The sequence below is a fragment of the Eurytemora carolleeae genome, unplaced genomic scaffold (assembly GCF_000591075.1).
Source record: "Eurytemora carolleeae unplaced genomic scaffold, Eaff_2.0 scaffold757, whole genome shotgun sequence".
Classification (NCBI taxonomy): domain Eukaryota; kingdom Metazoa; phylum Arthropoda; class Copepoda; order Calanoida; family Temoridae; genus Eurytemora; species Eurytemora carolleeae.
In genome coordinates, this window is record NW_019396660.1 from 149,685 (window position 1) to 169,897 (window position 20,213).

At 33.2% G+C, this 20,213-nt stretch overlaps 1 protein-coding gene across 1 annotated transcript; it reads right to left on the bottom strand.

Moving 5' to 3' along the window:
* Positions 1-5,793: 5,793 nt before the first annotated feature.
* On the bottom strand, positions 5,794-13,714 carry LOC111707041 (trichohyalin). Its single transcript, XM_023480034.1, has 4 exons — positions 13,404-13,714; positions 12,934-13,052; positions 9,583-9,650; positions 5,794-9,130 (listed from the first exon to the last, which is right to left on the bottom strand). Exons 1-4 carry the CDS (start codon positions 13,525-13,527, stop codon positions 5,869-5,871), a joined length of 3,573 nt encoding a protein of 1,190 aa, XP_023335802.1. The 5' UTR covers positions 13,528-13,714; the 3' UTR covers positions 5,794-5,868.
* Between the last annotated feature and the right edge of the window lie 6,499 nt (positions 13,715-20,213).

The following is a 20,213-nucleotide window of genomic DNA, read 5'->3' on the forward strand; positions in this document are numbered from 1 at the left end:
CTTTAAATAGTTCAATGAACATGAGGGTAAGAAATGGTTCATTGTAAACAGAACCATTTAAGTTGAAAAGTGATTTAATAGGTTAATTATAGTACAGCAATGTGCTTTGTAACAACATTAAATACCCTTAATTATTGCTTTAATGTCGTCTTCATATTCTGCACAGTTCTCGGCAGTTCTTACTTATGACCATGAATCCCTTAACTTTCAGTTTTTGGTCATCATTCAAGTCTCGTGATTTGTGTGTAACCCTGTATAATTAAACTCATGTTTGGTCTTCAGATCTAGTGTGTTTTTTTATTACTAAAATGTTTAGAATTTTTAGAAACATTTTGGTGAATTCTAATCTAAGGTTGGCACAAGACAGTCCCTTGATTAAAGTTAAAGGCTTGAGACTATAGTAGATTCACAGCAGTATTATCTAGTCTTACCTCTTGGACTATAAACCACTAAGGTGTAGGAGTAGAATATAATTTAATTAGATCACTGTGAAGTTTCAAGCAAAGCAAGGTTTATATACAATCAGAATATTACTTGGCAGACATATTCCTTTTCATTTAATAAAGTGACTGTGAGCGTATTTTAAAGTGATCCTTCGCGTAACTTTAACACTTTAAATATAACAATATAAAGATTGAATTTTAAACTCTGTCTTGAATAGGGTTTCCAGCGAAAAGGGGAAATCGAAAAAAAAATCGCCAAAAATTTTGCTATTTTCCAATTTTGTTGGCCCGCGAAAACTGCGAAAATTTCGCAATAAAATAAGGGATTTCGCGAAAATAAAATATGCAAATTCCGGGAGGGGGGGGGGATAAATTACACACCTAAGATGAAATCCCCAGAAAAGTGTTTAGGATCGGGTACTTTTATTTTCACAATAGGGAGTAGATGGAGAAACTTTGGGACCAAATGTCCCTGTTTCAAAAAGGCATATATTTATCGATTTTTTCGTCTTACTTTTTGCATTTTTTAAAATGACTATGCGGATTTTGATTAAAAGACTAGGAGGAGATGACACCTCACACCACCCCTTTATCTTAATTTATATTCATACATCCGCCCCTCCCCCCCCCCTCCCCGTTCTTTGTAGGGTGAAAGGGAAATATTGTGAACTAAATATGCGGTGCTTTATATTGAGACTTTTAGAGCCATTTAGTTTTCCTAGACAGATCAAATTCTATTCATCAAACATTTGTTAAAGTAAAAGAAGAGAAATTATTTATCATGAAATAATAAAACTTCTAATGCTGAGCTCTCAGAGCAAAAAGTTTCACAAATTTTGTTGCGCAATTAATCGTTGCCGCTTTAACACTTTTTTCACAAAAATGGTTTTCGCTAAATTTCGCATAAATTTTTCATTTCTTCGCTTAATTCATTTTCGCGAAATATCAACAAGAATTTTAGCCTTTTTAGTGAAAGTTTTCGTTCGTTGGAAACCATAGTCTTGAACAAAATCTTTTAATGATTAACAAACAAAATAAGTTAAATAATTTAATTTAATGGCTGATCAGAGATCTAAATGGAAGTAATGGATTGAAAAAGAAATGGTGAAAACCTGTATTTTCAATGAACAATTTGTTGCAAAAAAAAGATTTTCTGTCGCCAAAAAATGTCATAAAAACATTTTTGTTACGTAAAATATACACCAGTCTTGACTCCACAGTTGCAAGGAATAAAGAATATTAGAAAAATTATGAAATTCAGTATAGTCGTCTTCGTATTTAGAATAACTTTACTGTCGTCTTCTTAAATGTTGAAAAATAAATGTCGCCTTTATTATTCTTTTTCCTTTAAGGTGTATAGCGTGACCAACATTAATTATACGAATAAATTGAAAAAGAAATTAGGTTAGTTCTCAGACTTCCCACGTCATTTGACCTAAAAACATACAAATAAAGTTTAAGAAAAAGTGTAAATATTAATAAGTACGTAAAATAAAAGAAACTCGAAACTATAGTTTTTTTCTTTGTCAAATCCCTAAATAGATCACCTAAAGGCTATACTTACTATTGTGGGTAACCGTATATAAAACATCATTACAGGTCTACCATTCTTTTACTCAAATGTATCATTCGGTACAACAGCAACTACAGGATGAGACATATAAAAACCGAACCGTAAATATTTAAACTAATGCGATTTGATAAATAAATTGATGTAGTTTAAAATTTTAGTTTTGTTAAAAATTTTCTAAATATTTAGGGAAAGAAGGAAGTGGAGTTTAGAAATCTTTGAATGTTAGAATTACAGGGTTTATTATTTAAATTCTGTTCAGTAAACGCTTGCACTGAATAAGTTTTTTTTCTGAACAAAATCTAAACAAAATCGAACTTTCTAGCTCTGTCTCTGAATTCATGCTTTGAACTGAATCCACCCACCTTCAATGTCATACTGTATAATGCGAAACCCTTCGCAATGACGTCAATAGAAATGACGTAAAGATTTTAAATATTGAAAATCATTTAAATACCTCTAGAGAAATTGAACAGTTTTATTTTTTTAAACTGTGCAATGTACAGTCGACGTCTTTTTAGATAAATATAAAAGTACGGGGTCCTCAGCTTAAACTTTATAATTGTGGATATTGAGATCAATGCCTGGTCTTTCTCTTAAATCACAATTCTACAGGACAAACTTCTAAAAAGAACAACTTTTGAATGGACGATTTGTTGAAAGGAAATTTTTTAAAAGAACAAACTAAATCTCAAACTCATAAAATAAAGACGAAAAGTACCATATTTAATTAATAGCAGGACATGGTTGAACCACCTAGATCAGGTTCAACCACTTCTCTTAAGTTTGAACTGTCGCACAAGAGAATTTGTTGAACTACGTTTGCGCGGTTCAGCTACCACTTGCTTTGCATTGAATCTGGTCCCAAACCTAAAAGAATATTCTAAAAGGATAAAATAAAAAATCAGAAAATTTGGAAATAAAACTCTTCAAAAAACAAACTCCAGAAAGGACAAACTCCTAGATTTAAAACTTCTGGAAAAAAATATAAAAAGTTTAATTTCCCAAATTACAATTCTTCTGAAAGTCTTCTTGATTTCCTTTACAATTGTAAATTTTAGTTTTCTTACTCCTATCAGTAAATAAGAAGGACCCTATAGTACCGCCGCCTAATTTTAAAACGCGCTGAGTCCACCGCATACTAGGTACACTAGACGGGCTGGGTCAACCGCATACTAGGTACACTAGACGGGCTGGGTCAACCGCATACTAGGTACACTAGACGGGCTGGGTCAAATACATACTGGGTACACTAGCCGGACCACTACATTAGGCAATTATTGTACTGGTTCGGATCATGAAACTTTTGAACTTATGTGAATAATTGCTAAAAATGTAAAATGTTTATATTTTGCGATGATTATTTCCTAATAATATTTATTCAGTGGCACGTTGTTCCAACTAGTTATCAGATAATATGAATAGAAACGAGTTTATGGTTTTAAACATATTATTTCCAATTTTTATTCTTCCTTTTATTTTTTTCGTAAATAATTAACCACTATCAATTTTTAGTAATTTGTAAATCGACCTTTTCTGCGTATTATTTGCAATACCTATTAAACCTACATAATAAATATTGACTAACTTTTTTAGACACCCTGTAATTTCTTTGATCTCTAACTTAAAACACTATTTCTATCCGACCCTGTACTACCCTAAACATCAATAAATCTCAATTTGTGTACTTCTTGCCCGGAGAAATTTATTTAATAACGAAAAATGCTAAAAGATATTCTGCAACATATTTGTTGCAAATTTGTCTCGTGAGGATGTATATTTTCAAAAAAATAATAAAATATATGAAATTCGAATTAAGATATTGAGAAGTTATGAAGACTATATAAAACGTTTTTTTCTGATCAAGAAGTAAATAGTAATTTAAAAACTTCAGGTTGCAAGGTACATGACTTTCTTTATTTCAAAAAGAAAAAAAGACTAAAAAGTTACGTAAGATACAATTGGAAAGCTCTCAAAGATTCTAAAATTCATGTTTAAAGAAAATCAGACCTGAGGTATTTTATATTCTCAGCTTTTTTCCGTNAGAATTTCTATATCAGAAAGAGAATTTCTATATCAGAAAGAGAATTTCTATATCAGAAAGAGAATTTCTATATCAGAAAGAGAATTGCTATGTCAGAAAGATGATTTTTTACATCAGAAAGAGAATTTCTACAGCAAAAAGAGAATTTTTTCATAAAAAAAGATTATTTTTAAACCATAAAGGGAATTTTGACACCAGAAAGATGACTTCTACACCAGAAAGAGGATGTCTACAGAAAAAAAGGATCAATACAACATAAAAGGATTTCTTCATCATAAAGAGGATTACTACTTCAGAAAAGAATTTCTACAGAAAAAAAACAGGATAAATAAATAAGAAAAATTGATTTCTACGCCAGACAGATGATTTCTACATCAAAATAAGGATTTCTACATCAGAAAGAAATTTATACATCAGAAAAGGATCTATACAGCAGAAAAGGATTTATACAGCAGAAAAGGATTTATACAGCAGAAAAAAGATTTATACACCAGAAAAGGATTCATATATCAGAAAGAGGAATTCTATACACCAGAAAAGGATTTATATATCAGAAAGAGGAATTCTATACACCAGAAAGATGGGCTTTCAAATGTTTAAGAAATATCATCTTTTGAACAGAATTATAAATATTGATTCAGCCAAATTTTGGAGAAACAATAAATTTTAAAGTTTGCATTTTGTTTGGGGTAGAAGAGAAATGTTGCATTGAAGGAAAACAATTAAACTTGAGAATAATCTGAAATTATAAATTCAAGGTTCGAGTTGAGATTTTATCAGTTTTATTATTCAAAGTTTATGTTTGAAGGTCAGTGTTGAAATTAAAACTATTTTCTAAAGAAACTTCATGTTTGCTTAATTGTATATTCAAGGCCTTTTAACGCAAATACATAGTGTGTCATTGGAAAGAGCCCATGTTCCCAATACCGAATTCTTTTATGAATTTTTAATGATAAATCGTTGAGTTTAAACTTATACATATTTAAACGTGAGGAAAGCAACTTTTCGGCAACACCATAAAACTAATTTTAACGCGATTTTTCATAGATTATTTGTACTCTTTTCTATGTAGTTTTCGTTGATCAATTAAAGGGACTGTTTTCTTATTTGAAAAAATCCATTATTTTTCCCAAATGTTTCAGAATAAAAACTTATATGTCCTTGTATTTGGATTATATTCTGTAAAGGTTTGTCTTTATTGTGCAAAAACGCACTGGTTATCATGAAAGGAAGTATTAGACTTGCTGGCCCCCATGGCATCTTTGGAGGGACTGCACTGCAGGTATAGTTTCAATTGAACCCTCATTTGTAGATTACTGTGTCCGATTCACACGAGTACCATTTAAACCTTTGACTGATAAAAGATAACAGACGTATCCTTTCCTTATTTATCCACATGAATGCTTGTAATTGTAAGTTGAGCACTGAATTTGCATGCTGTTTTTCATTGAAAAAATATTTTTTTTAATACATTTTTTTAATCAATGCCATATTCTTTAGCCTTTAATATTGTAACAATGTGCTGTTTCAAAAATTCAGGGTGTATAATTTAGTTTTCCCATAAAAAGAATAAAATATTTTTAGATTCGAAGTAAAATAAAAGCCCAATAATCAATATGCAATTTTCTCAAACAATTTAAACCAATTTGTTTGCAAAAAAACATAATTTTAAGTAAAAATGAAGAAAAAGAAATTATCACTTAACTTGAGACATGCTTCTTTTGAAACTATTCAAGTTAACTTTTATATGTATTTTTATAAGCAGTAAATATAAATTCTATAAAATATATAAATATGGAGGAATCAAAGAATCAGCTGCCAGACAATATTTCTATTGCATTCACATTTGGATCATTTAGTTGGGTTTGTCTCTGAACCTTTTCCACTCTTCGTTGTCTGGCCTGCTTCAGGGCAGCCATAGTTAGGGTCTGGGCAGGGGAAGGAGTTCTGTTGGTGTCTTGGAAGTTACCGATTGTTCTTAGAAGCTTTTTAGACAGAGGTTCAGGTGGTTCTTCGTCCCGTTCTAGACTTTCCTTCAACTCTCTAAGATCAGTCTCTGATGGAGGTTCAGTTTTCAGGATTTTTTCTTCGCTACCTTCTTTAACTTCCTCTTGTTGGTGTTCGTCATGTTTTTCTTCCTCATGTTCCTGCTCATCTTGCTTATTTTCCTCATGTTCTTGCTGATTTTGTTTTTCTTCCTCATGTTCCTGCTCATCTTGCTTATTTTCCTCATGTTCTTGCTGATTTTGTTTTTCTTCCTCATGTTCTTCCTCACCTTGCTTATCTCCCGAATCTTCTTCAATTAGGGGTTGATTTTCTGAGTTGGGATCTGATGGGGGGCCTTCTGCTTCAGCTTCTTCAGATCTAAAAGTGTTTTCTCCAGTTTCAGTTTGATTAACATCAGCTGCATCAGTCCGAGCAGTGCTGCTGGCAGATTCCTCCTGGCCGGAGTTGGGTTTGGCAGTATTTGGAGCTGATTCTCTTTCAGGTGAATTTTGATCATCATCCTCATAATCACTAGGTTCACCTTCAACAATAGTTGAAAAGGTAGACATAACCTCTTGAATTTGAGACTGATACTGCCTAGGTTCTTCTCTTTCATGAGATGGAGCTTCATCTCTGCGATCAGGAATTCGGAGATAATTTGCACGCTCATCTTTTATTTTTCTACCAAGTCTTAGGTCACCTCTTCTCAGTTCATTTTGCCTTAACAAACTTTCAATTTCTCTCTCATGTTCTCTTTCCTGGTAGTAGTATGGAGCATTAATATTTCTTGCATAAGAATCTTGATAATAAATGTTCTTCTGAATTGAATTTTTAGTTGGTAGTTTGCTGAACCTTCTTGCATGCTTTTGTACCTCTACCTGATCATCTTTGTTGTCAGTTTTTTGATCTTGTAAGCTCTTGCTTCTTTCTTTAATTGGATCTCTGCTACTATTTTTTGGATCCTGGAAACTTCTGCTTCTTTCTTTGTTAAAACCATTGATATCTCTTCGCTGTATGCTCTTAGTCCTTTCTTTAAAACTTTCTTTATTAGGGCCTGAGGTATCCCATCTCTCTTGAAATTGATCCAGGAAGCTTCTCCTTTCTTTGGAAGTTTCTTTTCGAGGACTCTCCCATCGTTCTCGTTTATGATCCTGTAAACTTCTACTTCTCTCTGTTAGGGATCCTTTACTGTCTCTCCTTGGTGATCTCTGATCCTGGAGACTTTTACTTCTTTCTTTGTAACTGTCTGTATTTACTCCTTGATCTCTTTTTTCATTTTCTTTTCTTTCAGACCTTTGTAATGGTCTTCCTCGTTCTTCAATGGTTGGATATTGGCTGCTACTGTTTTGATACCGTGGACTAAAATTTTCCTCTGGTATAACATTTAGACTTCTGTAACTGTGTTCACTGTCATTGTCATTTGCATGAACTGTTAGAATCTGTACATCAGATTTTCTAGGACTATCCATTTCATCATACCTTGACTCCCAATGTCTATCTTCTCTTCTGTAATCTCTGTCAGAGTCTAGGTTCCTGTAAGAATGATGTCTATTTCTTTCTCTTGGATCAACTTCCATGATGACCTGCCCTGCCCTGGAGTTATTAGAGTAGTGTCGAGAGAAGTTCAGATTATTCTCACTTCCATTAACACTGACAAGATCCAGTGGAGTAACAGATCTATAAGAACGAGGATTTTCAACATTAAGATACTGCCGACTGTATCTTCGCTCAGGTTCTGGCCTATTTAATAGTCTAAATAACCTTCCGTGATTAGGATGAACAGATTGGTATGGAGTGAGGGTTCTGGGATCCAGCTCTTCTAGATATGTTAACCTGCTCATGTTTTGAACATTATTAGGTTGACGAATAATGATTATTTCTCCATCATCCTGTGGTAGTGTACGCACTTCCTTGTGTGATTCTTCTCTGCTATTAAAGTTTGAACCATCTGGATCTTCTTGAAGCTCCTTGTATCCAACCTTATTATTTTTTTTCAGACCACTAAGCTCCCTAGTCAGGATATCATATGTTTTAATTTTGTTTTCTCCAGTTTTCCAGACTTCTACAGTTTTTGCTTCAGAGATGATATTGCCAAAGTTATCTTTAACTGTCAAAATTTTTGTTGTCCCATTCAAATCATTTCTTTTGTGGCTTTTTCTTATGCAACAGGCACATATTTCTGGACACCAGAAATATATAACTCCAATAATTAGGCTGAGAGCTATTAAAGTGACCACAAACACAAGACCAATGAGAATTGGATAATTAGGATCTTCTTCAACATTGAGACCAAGATTAGCCAAATCCGACTCTTCCTCAGAACGTCTTACAGTAATTTTTTTTTCCAGATCCATTCCATTTTTAGTGATTATTTTTGAAATACCCTTTCCGCTTGATCTCACATTATCCTCCCATTGACCACCTGTTCCAAGATTAACTGAACCAGGACCACTTGCCCTCACATTGGTTACCCCTTGTCCTGTATTTCCAACTCCCTGGCCATTTTCCCATAAATTACCAGCCCCGCCCCCGCTTGACCCAACATTTGTCACACCCTGATGCCGTGCCCCCATATCAAAGCCTTGAATCTTTGCCCCTGAATTCACTTTTCCTTGTTCACCAGAACTCAAGATATCCTTTTCTTTTCCCTGCCTGTTTGAGCCTACACTTATGCCAGGTTCTCCTGATGCCTCTGGAATATAAGCTTCAGGCCTACTAGGAGCAGAATTAGTTATTTTCTGTCGTGGTTCTTCTGGTTTTCTGCCAGGGTCTTGGCCAACAGCCTCTATATAAGTTACACCTTGACTATTTTCCCCCCATTTGCCACTTATACCCACTAATCCTTGATTGCTTGTCCCCACATTGGCTCCGTATTGTCCGGTAGCTCCAACATCAGCTGTTCCCTGCTCGTTAGTCTGTACTTGTGTACAGGAATCACAGAATTTCACCATGATCCTTGCAGTGGCAGATATGGGTCCTCTGCAGTAGGCCAGTGCAGGGATAAACTCTGAGACCAGCAATACAGTTACAGCTAGAACATTGTCAGGGAAGTCCACAGAGTCAACATATATAGCACAGTGCTTTATCCTGTTCAAAGAGGAACAGAACTCACAAATTGTAAACTACTTACAGGGATTGCCACAAAACAATCAAATAGAAAGACGACATCATAGCAATACTTAACTATATATGACGTTGTTACAAAGGAAATAGTTTACTAGACACTAATTAAATTACTAAGTAAGTAAAATGGGTCTGTTTACACTGCATAATTGCTAGGCTTTAATTCATAGTCATTTTAGAGCTTTATAGTTTAATTCTATATAAAAGTCGTCGTCCTATTTTAGAGCTTTTTAGTTATCACTGAGTAGTAAATTGAAAAATTTAAGAAAAAATTGTTTGAATTTTTGTTAATAATCCTGATTTTATGACATTTAAAACTATTATATTTGTAAAAATCATTGTTTTATTGCTCTGGAATAAAATGGTAAATCTACTTGGGTTCCAGTAAAATATTGGTATGAATTCTGTTCTCCTCCCTATTCCTAAGCTGACCCTCCTCTAGCCTAAAGCTGTTGAACACTGTGTGCTTATCATCTTGGAGATTCTAAACAAAGGAATTCGTTATTTGCCACAAACTCAAATTTTCTTTTCCCTAAAGCTTTCTAACAGATTGCATAGCTAGAAATATCTCAGGACTATGACTTTGGGGTTTGCAAAGGTATAGGGATTAGAAAATCAAGGTTTGTGGCAAAGGCTTAATTCAATAGAAATTAATCTGTTGCACTAAACTGTTTTGGTAAAAATTTAAAATCATTTTAAATTATCTTTAAATAAAACCTGAATATGCAAAGTTTGGCAGATAATTTATCAAAAGTATTTTTTCTGACCAAAATTTTCGGATATTTAAAAAAAATTACATAAAATGTCTTCAGCATAACGCTTTAGTACTATGAAAACTATACAGAGACAGGTAAATTAATTTACACTCAAGGTTTTTATATATAGCTGTATCCAGTTAAATCTGCTTTCTGGTTGAAACATTATCTACAAGTTGGTTTAGAAATTCTAATTACAGAATCAACTGACAGTCTGACTTTAATTAATATTGATCTTTTTTTAGTTTGCTTTCCTTTATATTGACACCGAGTACCGACCTTGCAAAGTATACATAGATATATTCAGTAAAAATATTACTGTTATTAATGAAAATGCGTATTAGGCCATGCATTTGCGTAACATTAATGCATTATTGAGATTTTAAAAATTCTTATTTCGTGTTTTACTTTCCTATAAGAAAGCTATCGCTGGAGGGTTGGTAATGGAATTTAAATATGTTAACACCAAAAATCCATCCAGATTTTGCCACATTTGTGATGAACATAGAATTGTATTTAAAAACTCTCGAAAAACGACATTCGCTAATGATCATTAACGATAGGTAACTATTGTCACAATTAAAAACGAGCTAGCTTTCTTAACAACTTGGTTTCTCTCTCTAAAATGGTGTCAAAAGTGTATGCTAACATGCTGAGCGAATTCATCTCGGTTGACGTTAAATATACTCCTTAAAATTTCAGAGCATTTTTGTCCAATGTGGTTTTAAAAAATTAGAATGTAAATATTAATTTTCTGTAATTGATTTTTTTATGTCGATACAAGTAAAAAAAAAGCTTGTGGCGGGTGCAGTATCCAATGTACTTATGATAAGAGGATGATTAATTGTTCATATATGATTATAAAAATGGTTTATTTAGCCTAGTTTGTGGGCAAACAATTGACAATGTAGACAAACCTTTAAATTTTTAATGTATAAAAACAATATATGATTGTCTAAACTAAATTTAAAGAAAAAATTTGATTTCTAACTTAATTTCTTTCTTCTGGGTATTATGTATCACTAGCTGAAGGGCCTGAAAAAAATTTCAGCCCATTCGGTCCGGAGGGAGCATACATACGAATGTCTTGTTTTATTACATAGATGTGTAAAGTTAATTTTTTCTTTAAAATGAAAAAAATGAGATATGAATTATTTAGCAATTTTTGTTTGCATGTAAAAGAATATGGTTTAAAATTATTTATTGGATTTTGAATTACTTATCCTAATTTTAATAAATAATGTTTTTTTATCCCGTCCCTTTTTAAAGTTCACTTGAAATTGTGACGAGGTATCTTTAAAATTTTAAAACTCACTTAGGAAAAACACGCTATTTTTATAAATCTCTGATCCATACCAAATATTGATTAGTGTTTTAATGATAAATATAATGTATATAAGTATTATAGTAACATATTTAATTTGATTCCAAATTCGGTGATGGTGATGGACCAAACCTCTGTAGAGTAAAAAAAGTAGATGTTAGTTCCACATTTATTGAAAAAATATTTCGGTCTGGGTTGACCCTTGTCAGTTTTTGAGATTGTTTCTGTCACAAAGATCAGTAATCTATATAAGAAAGCTCTTCGCTCATATATATTTATATACATGTTAGGCCAAAGAGTTGGTCCGAATTGGCTGAAATTTGTTGAGGGAACCAATGGGTACCCCGGTCGATTATTTAAAATTTTCTAGGGCAACGCTGGGCATTTCATCTAGCATATAATAATATCAATGGCATTGATAGCAAGGGCATTTTTTTATTTTTACTTCAGATTTTAACTGTACACTGTACAGCTGTACACTGTACACTGTACAGCTGTACACTGTACAGCTGTAGCTGTTTAATGTTTCTTTGCTAATAAAGTCAGTTTAAATGTTAATCATTAGTATCAACTTAAAATCGTAGGCATATTCAACACAACTCCTTGAATACGTAAACATATTCAACTTAACTCCTTGAATTCGTAGACATATTCAACGTAACTCCTTGAATTCGTAGACATATTCAACTTAACTTCTTGAATTCGTAGACATATTCAACGTAACTCCTTGAATTCGTAGACATATTCAACATAACTCCTTGAATTCGTAGACATATTCAACGTAACTCCTTGAATTCGTAGACATATTCAACATAACTCCTTGAATTCGTAGACATATTCAACGTAANGAGAGACAACTGACGCGGTTCGCCCTACCATATGATTATACATGCTTTGCAGACGGTACTCCATTTTATATCGAGCTGTTTGGTTTCTTTAGTAGGGCCCCACAGGAAAAATATGTATTGGCTCAATTTTCTTTGACCAGTTTCGCCAATACACATTTTTCCTGTGGGGCCCTACTAAAGAAACCAAACAGCTTGATATAAAATGGAGTACCGTCTGCAAAGCATGTATAATCATATGGTAGGGCGAACCGCGTCAGTTGTCTCTCCCTTCTATTCCTTACTCCCTGACGTAGACATATTAAACTTAAATCCTTGAATACGTAGACATATTAAACTTAACTCCTTGAATACGTAGACATATTAAACTTAACTCCTTGAATAAGTAGACATATTCATCTTAACTCCTTGAATACGTAGACATATTCAGCTTAACTCCGTTAATACGTAGACATATTCAGCTTAACTACTTGAATACGTAGACATATTCAACCTGACTCCTTGAATTCGTAGTCATATTCAACGTAACTCCTTGAATTCGTAGACATATTAAACTTAACTCCTTGAATTCGTAGACAAATTCAACTTAACTCCTTGAATTCGTAGACATATTCAACGTAACTCATTGAATTCGTAGACATATTCAACGTAACTCCTGCGTATAGTTTCTGATACGCAAGTCAATATCCAGACAACCACAATCGAAAATAGTCAACTTTCAAGATGAAGATGATTGATATCTGAAACATTCTTGATCAGAAAAATCTAATAAGGACACCGATGTAAATCCCCCCTCCCACTAAATACACCACGGATGCGCCTATGTTGGCTGTATGTGTATACCTGTGGGATGCTGCAACGTGTTTCTCCGAAATAATTATTATCAATTACTGTTAGGTTTGCCACCTCCTGGTTTAAAAGTTTAGGAATAGTAACTATCTCTGGGTAATCAACAAACTCTCCTATAGTTAGAGATGAGCAGGTTCGTTTTTTTCTATTCGTTGTTTCATTGTTCGTTAACGACCCATTTCGTTCGTTTTTTTCTGTCACTCAGTAAAAATTTCGTCGAATGTTTTCAGAATTACAGTTCATATTCCATCTATTTTGTTCGTTTTCTGACGCAACGATCGTTTGTTCAGTAATACCATGTGATGTATTTGGAAAAATCGTTAGTCCAGTATATAAACGATATTTTTCTTAAAATTCGTTAACGGTCTGACTGATCGATTAATTTAAACAACACCATCGTTTACGAAAAACTTTGTTTGTTTTGAAATGTTTCATTCGTTTACAAAAAATATGCCCATCTCTACCTATTGGAGGAGGACAACCGGGTTTCTGGCGCTGGAGAAGTGTGTGTGGTGGTATAAGGAGGAGGAGGAGAAGGGTTCGGTGTGTCATGGTTGGAATGGGTTTTAGTACTACACGGTGAAACATAAAACCTCACCCTGGACCTTGGATATAGTCTCCACGGAAACTATATAAAATAGAAAGGCGCTCATTTACCTTTCAAGGTTTCATATTTTACCAAAACCTAACTTTAAAAAACACATATAATTAACTCAGTCAATGAATTTATTAGTTCTTTGCTTTGAAATTCACTTTTAGAGCCGTCATTTCTTTCTTTAAACATCGTAACACTAAATATTTCGAGGATTATTCCATCCACGTTGATGGATTTCCCAAAAAAATAAGGAATAGACACTTTTAGGTAATATTTCGTTTGAATTTTTAGAAGGCACACAGACGCACGGAATAAATGACATATAACCCCAATTTTAATTTTGGGGCTATTTACATCTATAGAAAAGGATGAGACTTCATAGACGATTGTACAGAGTTTCTTCAGTCCGTTTTCTTACATTCAGGGTTCCTTGTAAACCAAAACTCCCAAAACTGTCTTATTTCTCTGCTTGAATTCAGAAACAAAATAAAGCTTACATTTGTCATTTTTTTTATAGTTTTAAGTCGTCTTTAAAGTCTTATTCTGTGTAGGTAACTCTGTGTGTAAAGATTAAAAATCTTTAAAACTCACGAAAAACAAAATTTCTAATGTAAAAAAAGGAAAATAATACCACCAACTGGGAATTCCTGAAAATTTTTACGTCTCCCTGATGTAGTTTCTAAAACGCTTTCATCAAACCCCAGGAACTGTCAAAGGTTAATGGAGCCTATTGTTCATTTTTTCCCTGTAGTGCTTTATTTATTTTATACGAAGAATATGATGACTATAAAAGGTTCCAAGGAATCAAACATGAATAGCTAAAACATATGACAAAAATCAAAACATAAATAATTTTTTTATAAAGATAATTTAGATTATTATAAAAAAGTGTATAAGAGGTATAATAATAGAGATTATATAGTTTATAGAGAAGTATAATAGAGAGTGTATAGTTCATAAGAAATATAATCGATATTACATTGTTCATAGGGATGCAGTGGATTCCAACGTATTAAAATAATAAACATAAAAAACTTTTCATATTTTACATTTCACCTCTTTATTAAACTAAATTATACTGTAAATTGGAACACACAACTATAAAATATTTCATTATTCTACAGTGGTAAACATAAAACTGTAGAAAAGGAAGACGACTGTTATTCTCAAGTTAGGATTGTGAAAAGTCCAAAGAACATTGATTGTGCACTGAGTATACAACAACCCATTTCGCTTAATAAGTAAGGGCGTATATAGGGGGGGGGGGGGTATGAAGGCAAGTGCATCCCCTAGAACTCCGAGCTGTCAAACTTTTCAAATCTGAAAAAACTTCGCGCATATTTGCCCCCCCCCCCCCACCACCCTAGATTTATTTCTGTAAACGCCCTTAATCTTTAAGCTAATAACAATTTGCTGTATAAAATATCAAAGACACACTTCCTGTTAAATACAGTTTTATGGGTTCCATGCACTGGCATGAAATGAAATGGAAAGTATAATATGATTGTTCTACTTTCTTTCAAATTATGTAATTGTTCTAGAGAACTTTGCTCATTAGTCCTTATGTTTTCTAGGTCAATCTTTTTAATAGAACTTTCACTTTTATTCAGGGAAAAGCACTTTTGTCATTTTTACGCCAAATGAACTAAGCTTTGCTTTAAAGGAACGGAGTTTCTCTAATACTTGGCCTATATCTTTGCAACACAATGTCGGGGGACCTTTTATATTTCAAGTAATGAATTCTGTTGGATCAAATAATCTAAGTTTGACATATCAAAGGTATAAACCATTAATTTGAAAAAATATAGGGGTTAGAAAATTGTTAGTTTGTGTCAGAAACTAAGTTTCTTTTATGACTTTTCGTCATGATTTCAAAAAAATTTCAAAAAGGAAAGATTTGCTTCATTTTAGAATTTTCAAGGTCGCTGGAAATTTCTTTAAGTAAAAAAATGTCCGTTTTCTTTATTTCAAGATGTTTTAACGATAATATTTTACCCTAAACTAAGCTTTCTTTGTGTTCTGCCGTGATCTACTGTACACGGACCAGAAAAATTGCGGGTTTTAGATGAGAGTGAGATATTATTCAAAACAAAGAAAAGCAAAAGTACCAATAATGTTTACAACTTTTTCTGCAATTTATCACAATTGTTAGTTTTATAAAATAAATTAAAAAGCTCATTCATTTTTTTGCAAATAACTTTACTGTTTTATTATTGCTTACACTGATTTCTATTCCACCGATTTTAATCCGTCCTCATTCTTTACCTATGAATCAGTGGTTCAAATTTTCACCGGCAGTAAGTAGTTCAGAGAAATTTACCCACAAAGGATGAGACTGTAAAGATGATCGGAGACCATCCCAAAGTTTAATTACGTATATTGCCATAGATATAGTAATCTAATTGCTTATAAAATGATTTTGTTGAGAAACAAGCAAGGTTACAATTACATTAAATCGTGAATAAGGAAACAGACAGTATGAATCCGTACAATCGTTTCATCCTTTGTGGGTAACCCTGTATCTATAGTTCAATAACTAGGGGTGTTATCACCAACATGATCTAATCACTTACATAATCTACCCCTCGTGAAGAATAATCGATAACTATATAAACATTGGCAACACTACAATCTAGACTTACGGAAAATTACTCATGGGACTTGGTAATCTTGTAACTCTAAATTTCATTGTTTTTGCACAGAAGGATTTTTTAATCTTTTACTATTTAAAAGTACTTCTGAAAAAAGTTGTACTATAGAAAACGTGTAGAACTTGTATTTAAATTGATATTTACATTACAATTAAAACCAAACTTAGATTATTTCTTTGGTTCTATCGAGTTCCCTAATCTAAACCGATAAGGGCCTTCATAAGTTATGATCTGATATACAAATAAGCAAACAGAGATTACAATTTATATGTACTAGCTTGGGAGCCCGCCTTGAAACAAAGTGAGGGGTTCATAAGTTATGATCTGATATACAAATAAGCAAACAGAGACTACAATTAATATATACTTGCTTGGGAGCCCGCCTTGAAACAAAGTGAGGGGTTCATGAGTTATGATCTGATATACAAATAAGCAAACAGAGACTACAATTAATATATACTAGCTTGGGAGCCCGCCTTGAAACAAAGTGAGGGGTTCATGAGTTATGATCAGAGATGGCTAACTTTATAATTATACTACCAATTGGGAACTCCGTTACGCCTGGAAACTAACCTTTCGCTATAAAAGCCAACCAACTCATTCCTCAACTAAGTTCCCTAATCTAAATCGGTCAAGAGGTTCATAAGTTCTGATCTGACGTACAAATAAAAAGACCAAAATTAAGTTTTATATAAACTATAGCTTGGAAATCCAGTTTTGCCTGGGTTAGTCACCTTATTACTATATCCGAGCTACAAACATGTCCGTGGTTCTCTTTTTATATAAACTATAGCTTGGAAGGTTAGACACCTTATTACTATATCCGAGCTACAAACATGTCCGTGGTTCTCTTTTTATATAAACTATAGCTTGGAAGGTTAGTCACCTTATTACTATATCCGAGCTACAAACATGTCCGTGGTTCTCTTTTTTACAAGGGAATAGAGTCTTGGCTACAAATTTTAATTTTCTAATTCTTATATTCTTGCAACCTGATGTCATAAACCTTTGATATTTCGAACTTAGAATATTTGATCTAACACAATTAATATTTTAATAAATAGTTTTAAATATAGTTAGAATTGAAAAATGTCACTCATATGAACTTAATTTGTTTAATATTTTAGTACTTTTTAATAAAAGAAAAAAAATGCCCAAAAATATCGTTTCGGAAACTAAATTAACCAAAAGCTAAATTCAGGCATAAATTTCCGACTGGAATTTGTACCTTCATCTATAAAATAAAAAAAGACATTCGAATATATATACAGGGTGTCCCACATCAAATTAGACCGCGTCAATGGGTCTAAATTACGATTTGGGGGACAAATCATAAAATTTGAGAAGAATGATTCATTTTGAAAAATTTAATAAGGCTAATTATAGAAATTTTTCTTGCAGAAAATGCTAGATTTTTGGAGTATTATTTGCGTATTTTAGCGTTAAAGATAGTCTAATATGATATGGGACGCTCTGTATATGTTGCCAATAGCCGGCCAAACGGCTGGACTGATTGGGCTGAATTTTTTTGTGGACACTCAGGGGTGGCCGGGGGTGTTATAGGCTAAAAAATGTTAAAAAGTTTTTTTTCCAAAATCTTAAAAAAAATCTTCACTGGCAACGCCGGGCCCTTCAGCTAGTATGTATATACTATACTAAAGTTCTCATTGTGAGTTTTCTTTTAAAATTATTTCACATTTTACAAAATATTAAATAATAGTAAAGTAAATTTATAAGTATTGTTCTGAAAGATCCCTATAGTTTACGTTATGTTTAAATGAAAGTAATAAAGGGTTGTTAAGTGGTAATTATATAGAAGGTTTACAAACAATAAAACAAAAGAGAACATGATAATAAAGCAAAATAATAAATATTAAATAGTTTACTACTATACTGCAGAAGAAACTGTTGAAATATAAATTGTGTGATAAACTGTGACAGATACATTATAATATTGCTTGCTATATTAAGTCAACCCAGTCTTAGGTAGTTCTCAATTTAAAAACGTTATACACCCGATGCACAACGGTACCCTTCAGCCCATTGTAAGGTTTGTTTTGTCTTAAATAGACAGGAATTCTTTCAATTTCCAGTAATGTATCTGCTGCGCAATGCATCATTTGTTGTCAGACAAGGCTGGTTCAACTGTTTTTCGGTCATGGAACTCTTCAAAGTTTAGAAGTCACTTAGAAATGCGTAATAATTTTATGATCCTAACCTGTCTTAAAGGGTTCCCAACAAATATAAGAGGGACGGTAGAAGTGATTGTAAATGACTGTCCAGTGTCCATTGATAGAGCGGATTTTCCGATGCAATTTTTTATTCTTTCAATTCTGATTGTATTTTCTCTATAAAAGTTCTTTGCGAATTTGAAAAAAAAATTTAAAAAAATTGAAGAAATCGGCATTTCAGCAACATACATAATCTTTTGTGTTTTAAGTATTTTAATCATTCTTAACCCTATTCCCGCTGGGGGGGGGTCAATTTGACCCCCCCTGTAGTTTTTTTTACATAACTCAAAAAGTATTGGTCTGAGGCTGTTGAAATTTTCTGACTTTTCTTACATACCCAAAGCCCTCCCTTTAGGCCTAAAACCGGGCTTTAATACTAACTGCCTGAGTCCTCAGGCACACTGCCTGAATGACTGCTTTTGCCTGTAGCAAACTAAATCTTTGTTTTGACCCACTTTCACTTGTCAGATTTTGATAAAATTTAGCTTTTTGGAAAGCCTATGACATAAGGAAACGGATTGCACAAGTTTTGCGAAAAAAAATTTGCAAATTTTTTGCAAAAAAACTGTCAAAGGAAATTTGCACATTTTTAGTTTTTCTTGATTAAAAATCAGGTTATTTAAAATTTTGCAAAAATTTTTGCATATTTGAAATGGCATGGTCAAGGGCTTTTCAAAAATGTATAATTTGTCATTTTTTGGACAAATTTTTTTTTGCAAACATTTTTACTATAAAACTGGATTTTGCGATAAAAAATTCAATTTTCGCAAATTTGCAAATTTTTTTGCAGATTCTAAAAGTAGAGCACAAGAGCTTTCTAATGATGTATCATTTGTCATATTTGGACATAAAACATGGGATTTAGAGGGGGGGGGGTCAAATTGACCCCCCCCCAGCGTATCCTGGTTTTCAAGTACCCCAGCGGGGATAGGGTTAAAGGTTTCCTCTCAATCTTTTAAACAGTTTCTCTTTCCACTTGCAACACATTATCAGATTTGGTCAGGGGGATGATAGGTAACTACCTGGGCCGCTGTCTAGCCGGAGTGTACACCTAGGACAGTTTACCGATAAGGGATATTAAGAGATTATGGCCTGTATCATACAGTACACACATCAAATATGCAGTACGCTTTCGGAGTACAAGTGTATGGGGAGGTTTTGTATCTTACATTTTACTCAGTTTTCTCAGAATCGTATACTAATCATGAAATATTGCTCTGTAAAAGACTGCAATAGTACGCCTTCCTGTAAAAATGTAATCCTGCACACGATAAAAGAGCAGTGGATTGCAATAGTCAAATGGAAAAAGATTCTCCTAGACGGATATCGGCATTTTAAAAATAAATGCTATAGAAGTCTCTATTGTAAAAGGTTATGGAACAATGCTGTACCCATAGATTTGTCTGTACCTACAGATTTTCATGTCCAAGTGATACAAAAAGACCATAATTATGCCCTGCCTTATTCTCAAGAAACTATTCAACTTCTCTAAGAAATGGGAATGAAATACAGAGAGAGGTGTCACAACCTTCAAAAACGTAAAAAAAAACTTGAAAAAACTGTGGAAGGTCTCCAGGATACACTTACAACTGCGTGCCAAAAATATTCCATTCAAGAGAGTACCATGGACCTACTTATTGGCTTCTGCTTCTCAAATTCAAAAACGTAAGTCATCTGCAAAATCCAATACAGAATCGTACCACCCGGCTCTAAGAACATTTGCATTAACTCTACACCTTTACTCGGCGCAAGCCTGCAAGTTAGTTAAGCACAGTTTAAGTTCCCTAGAAAGGTGGG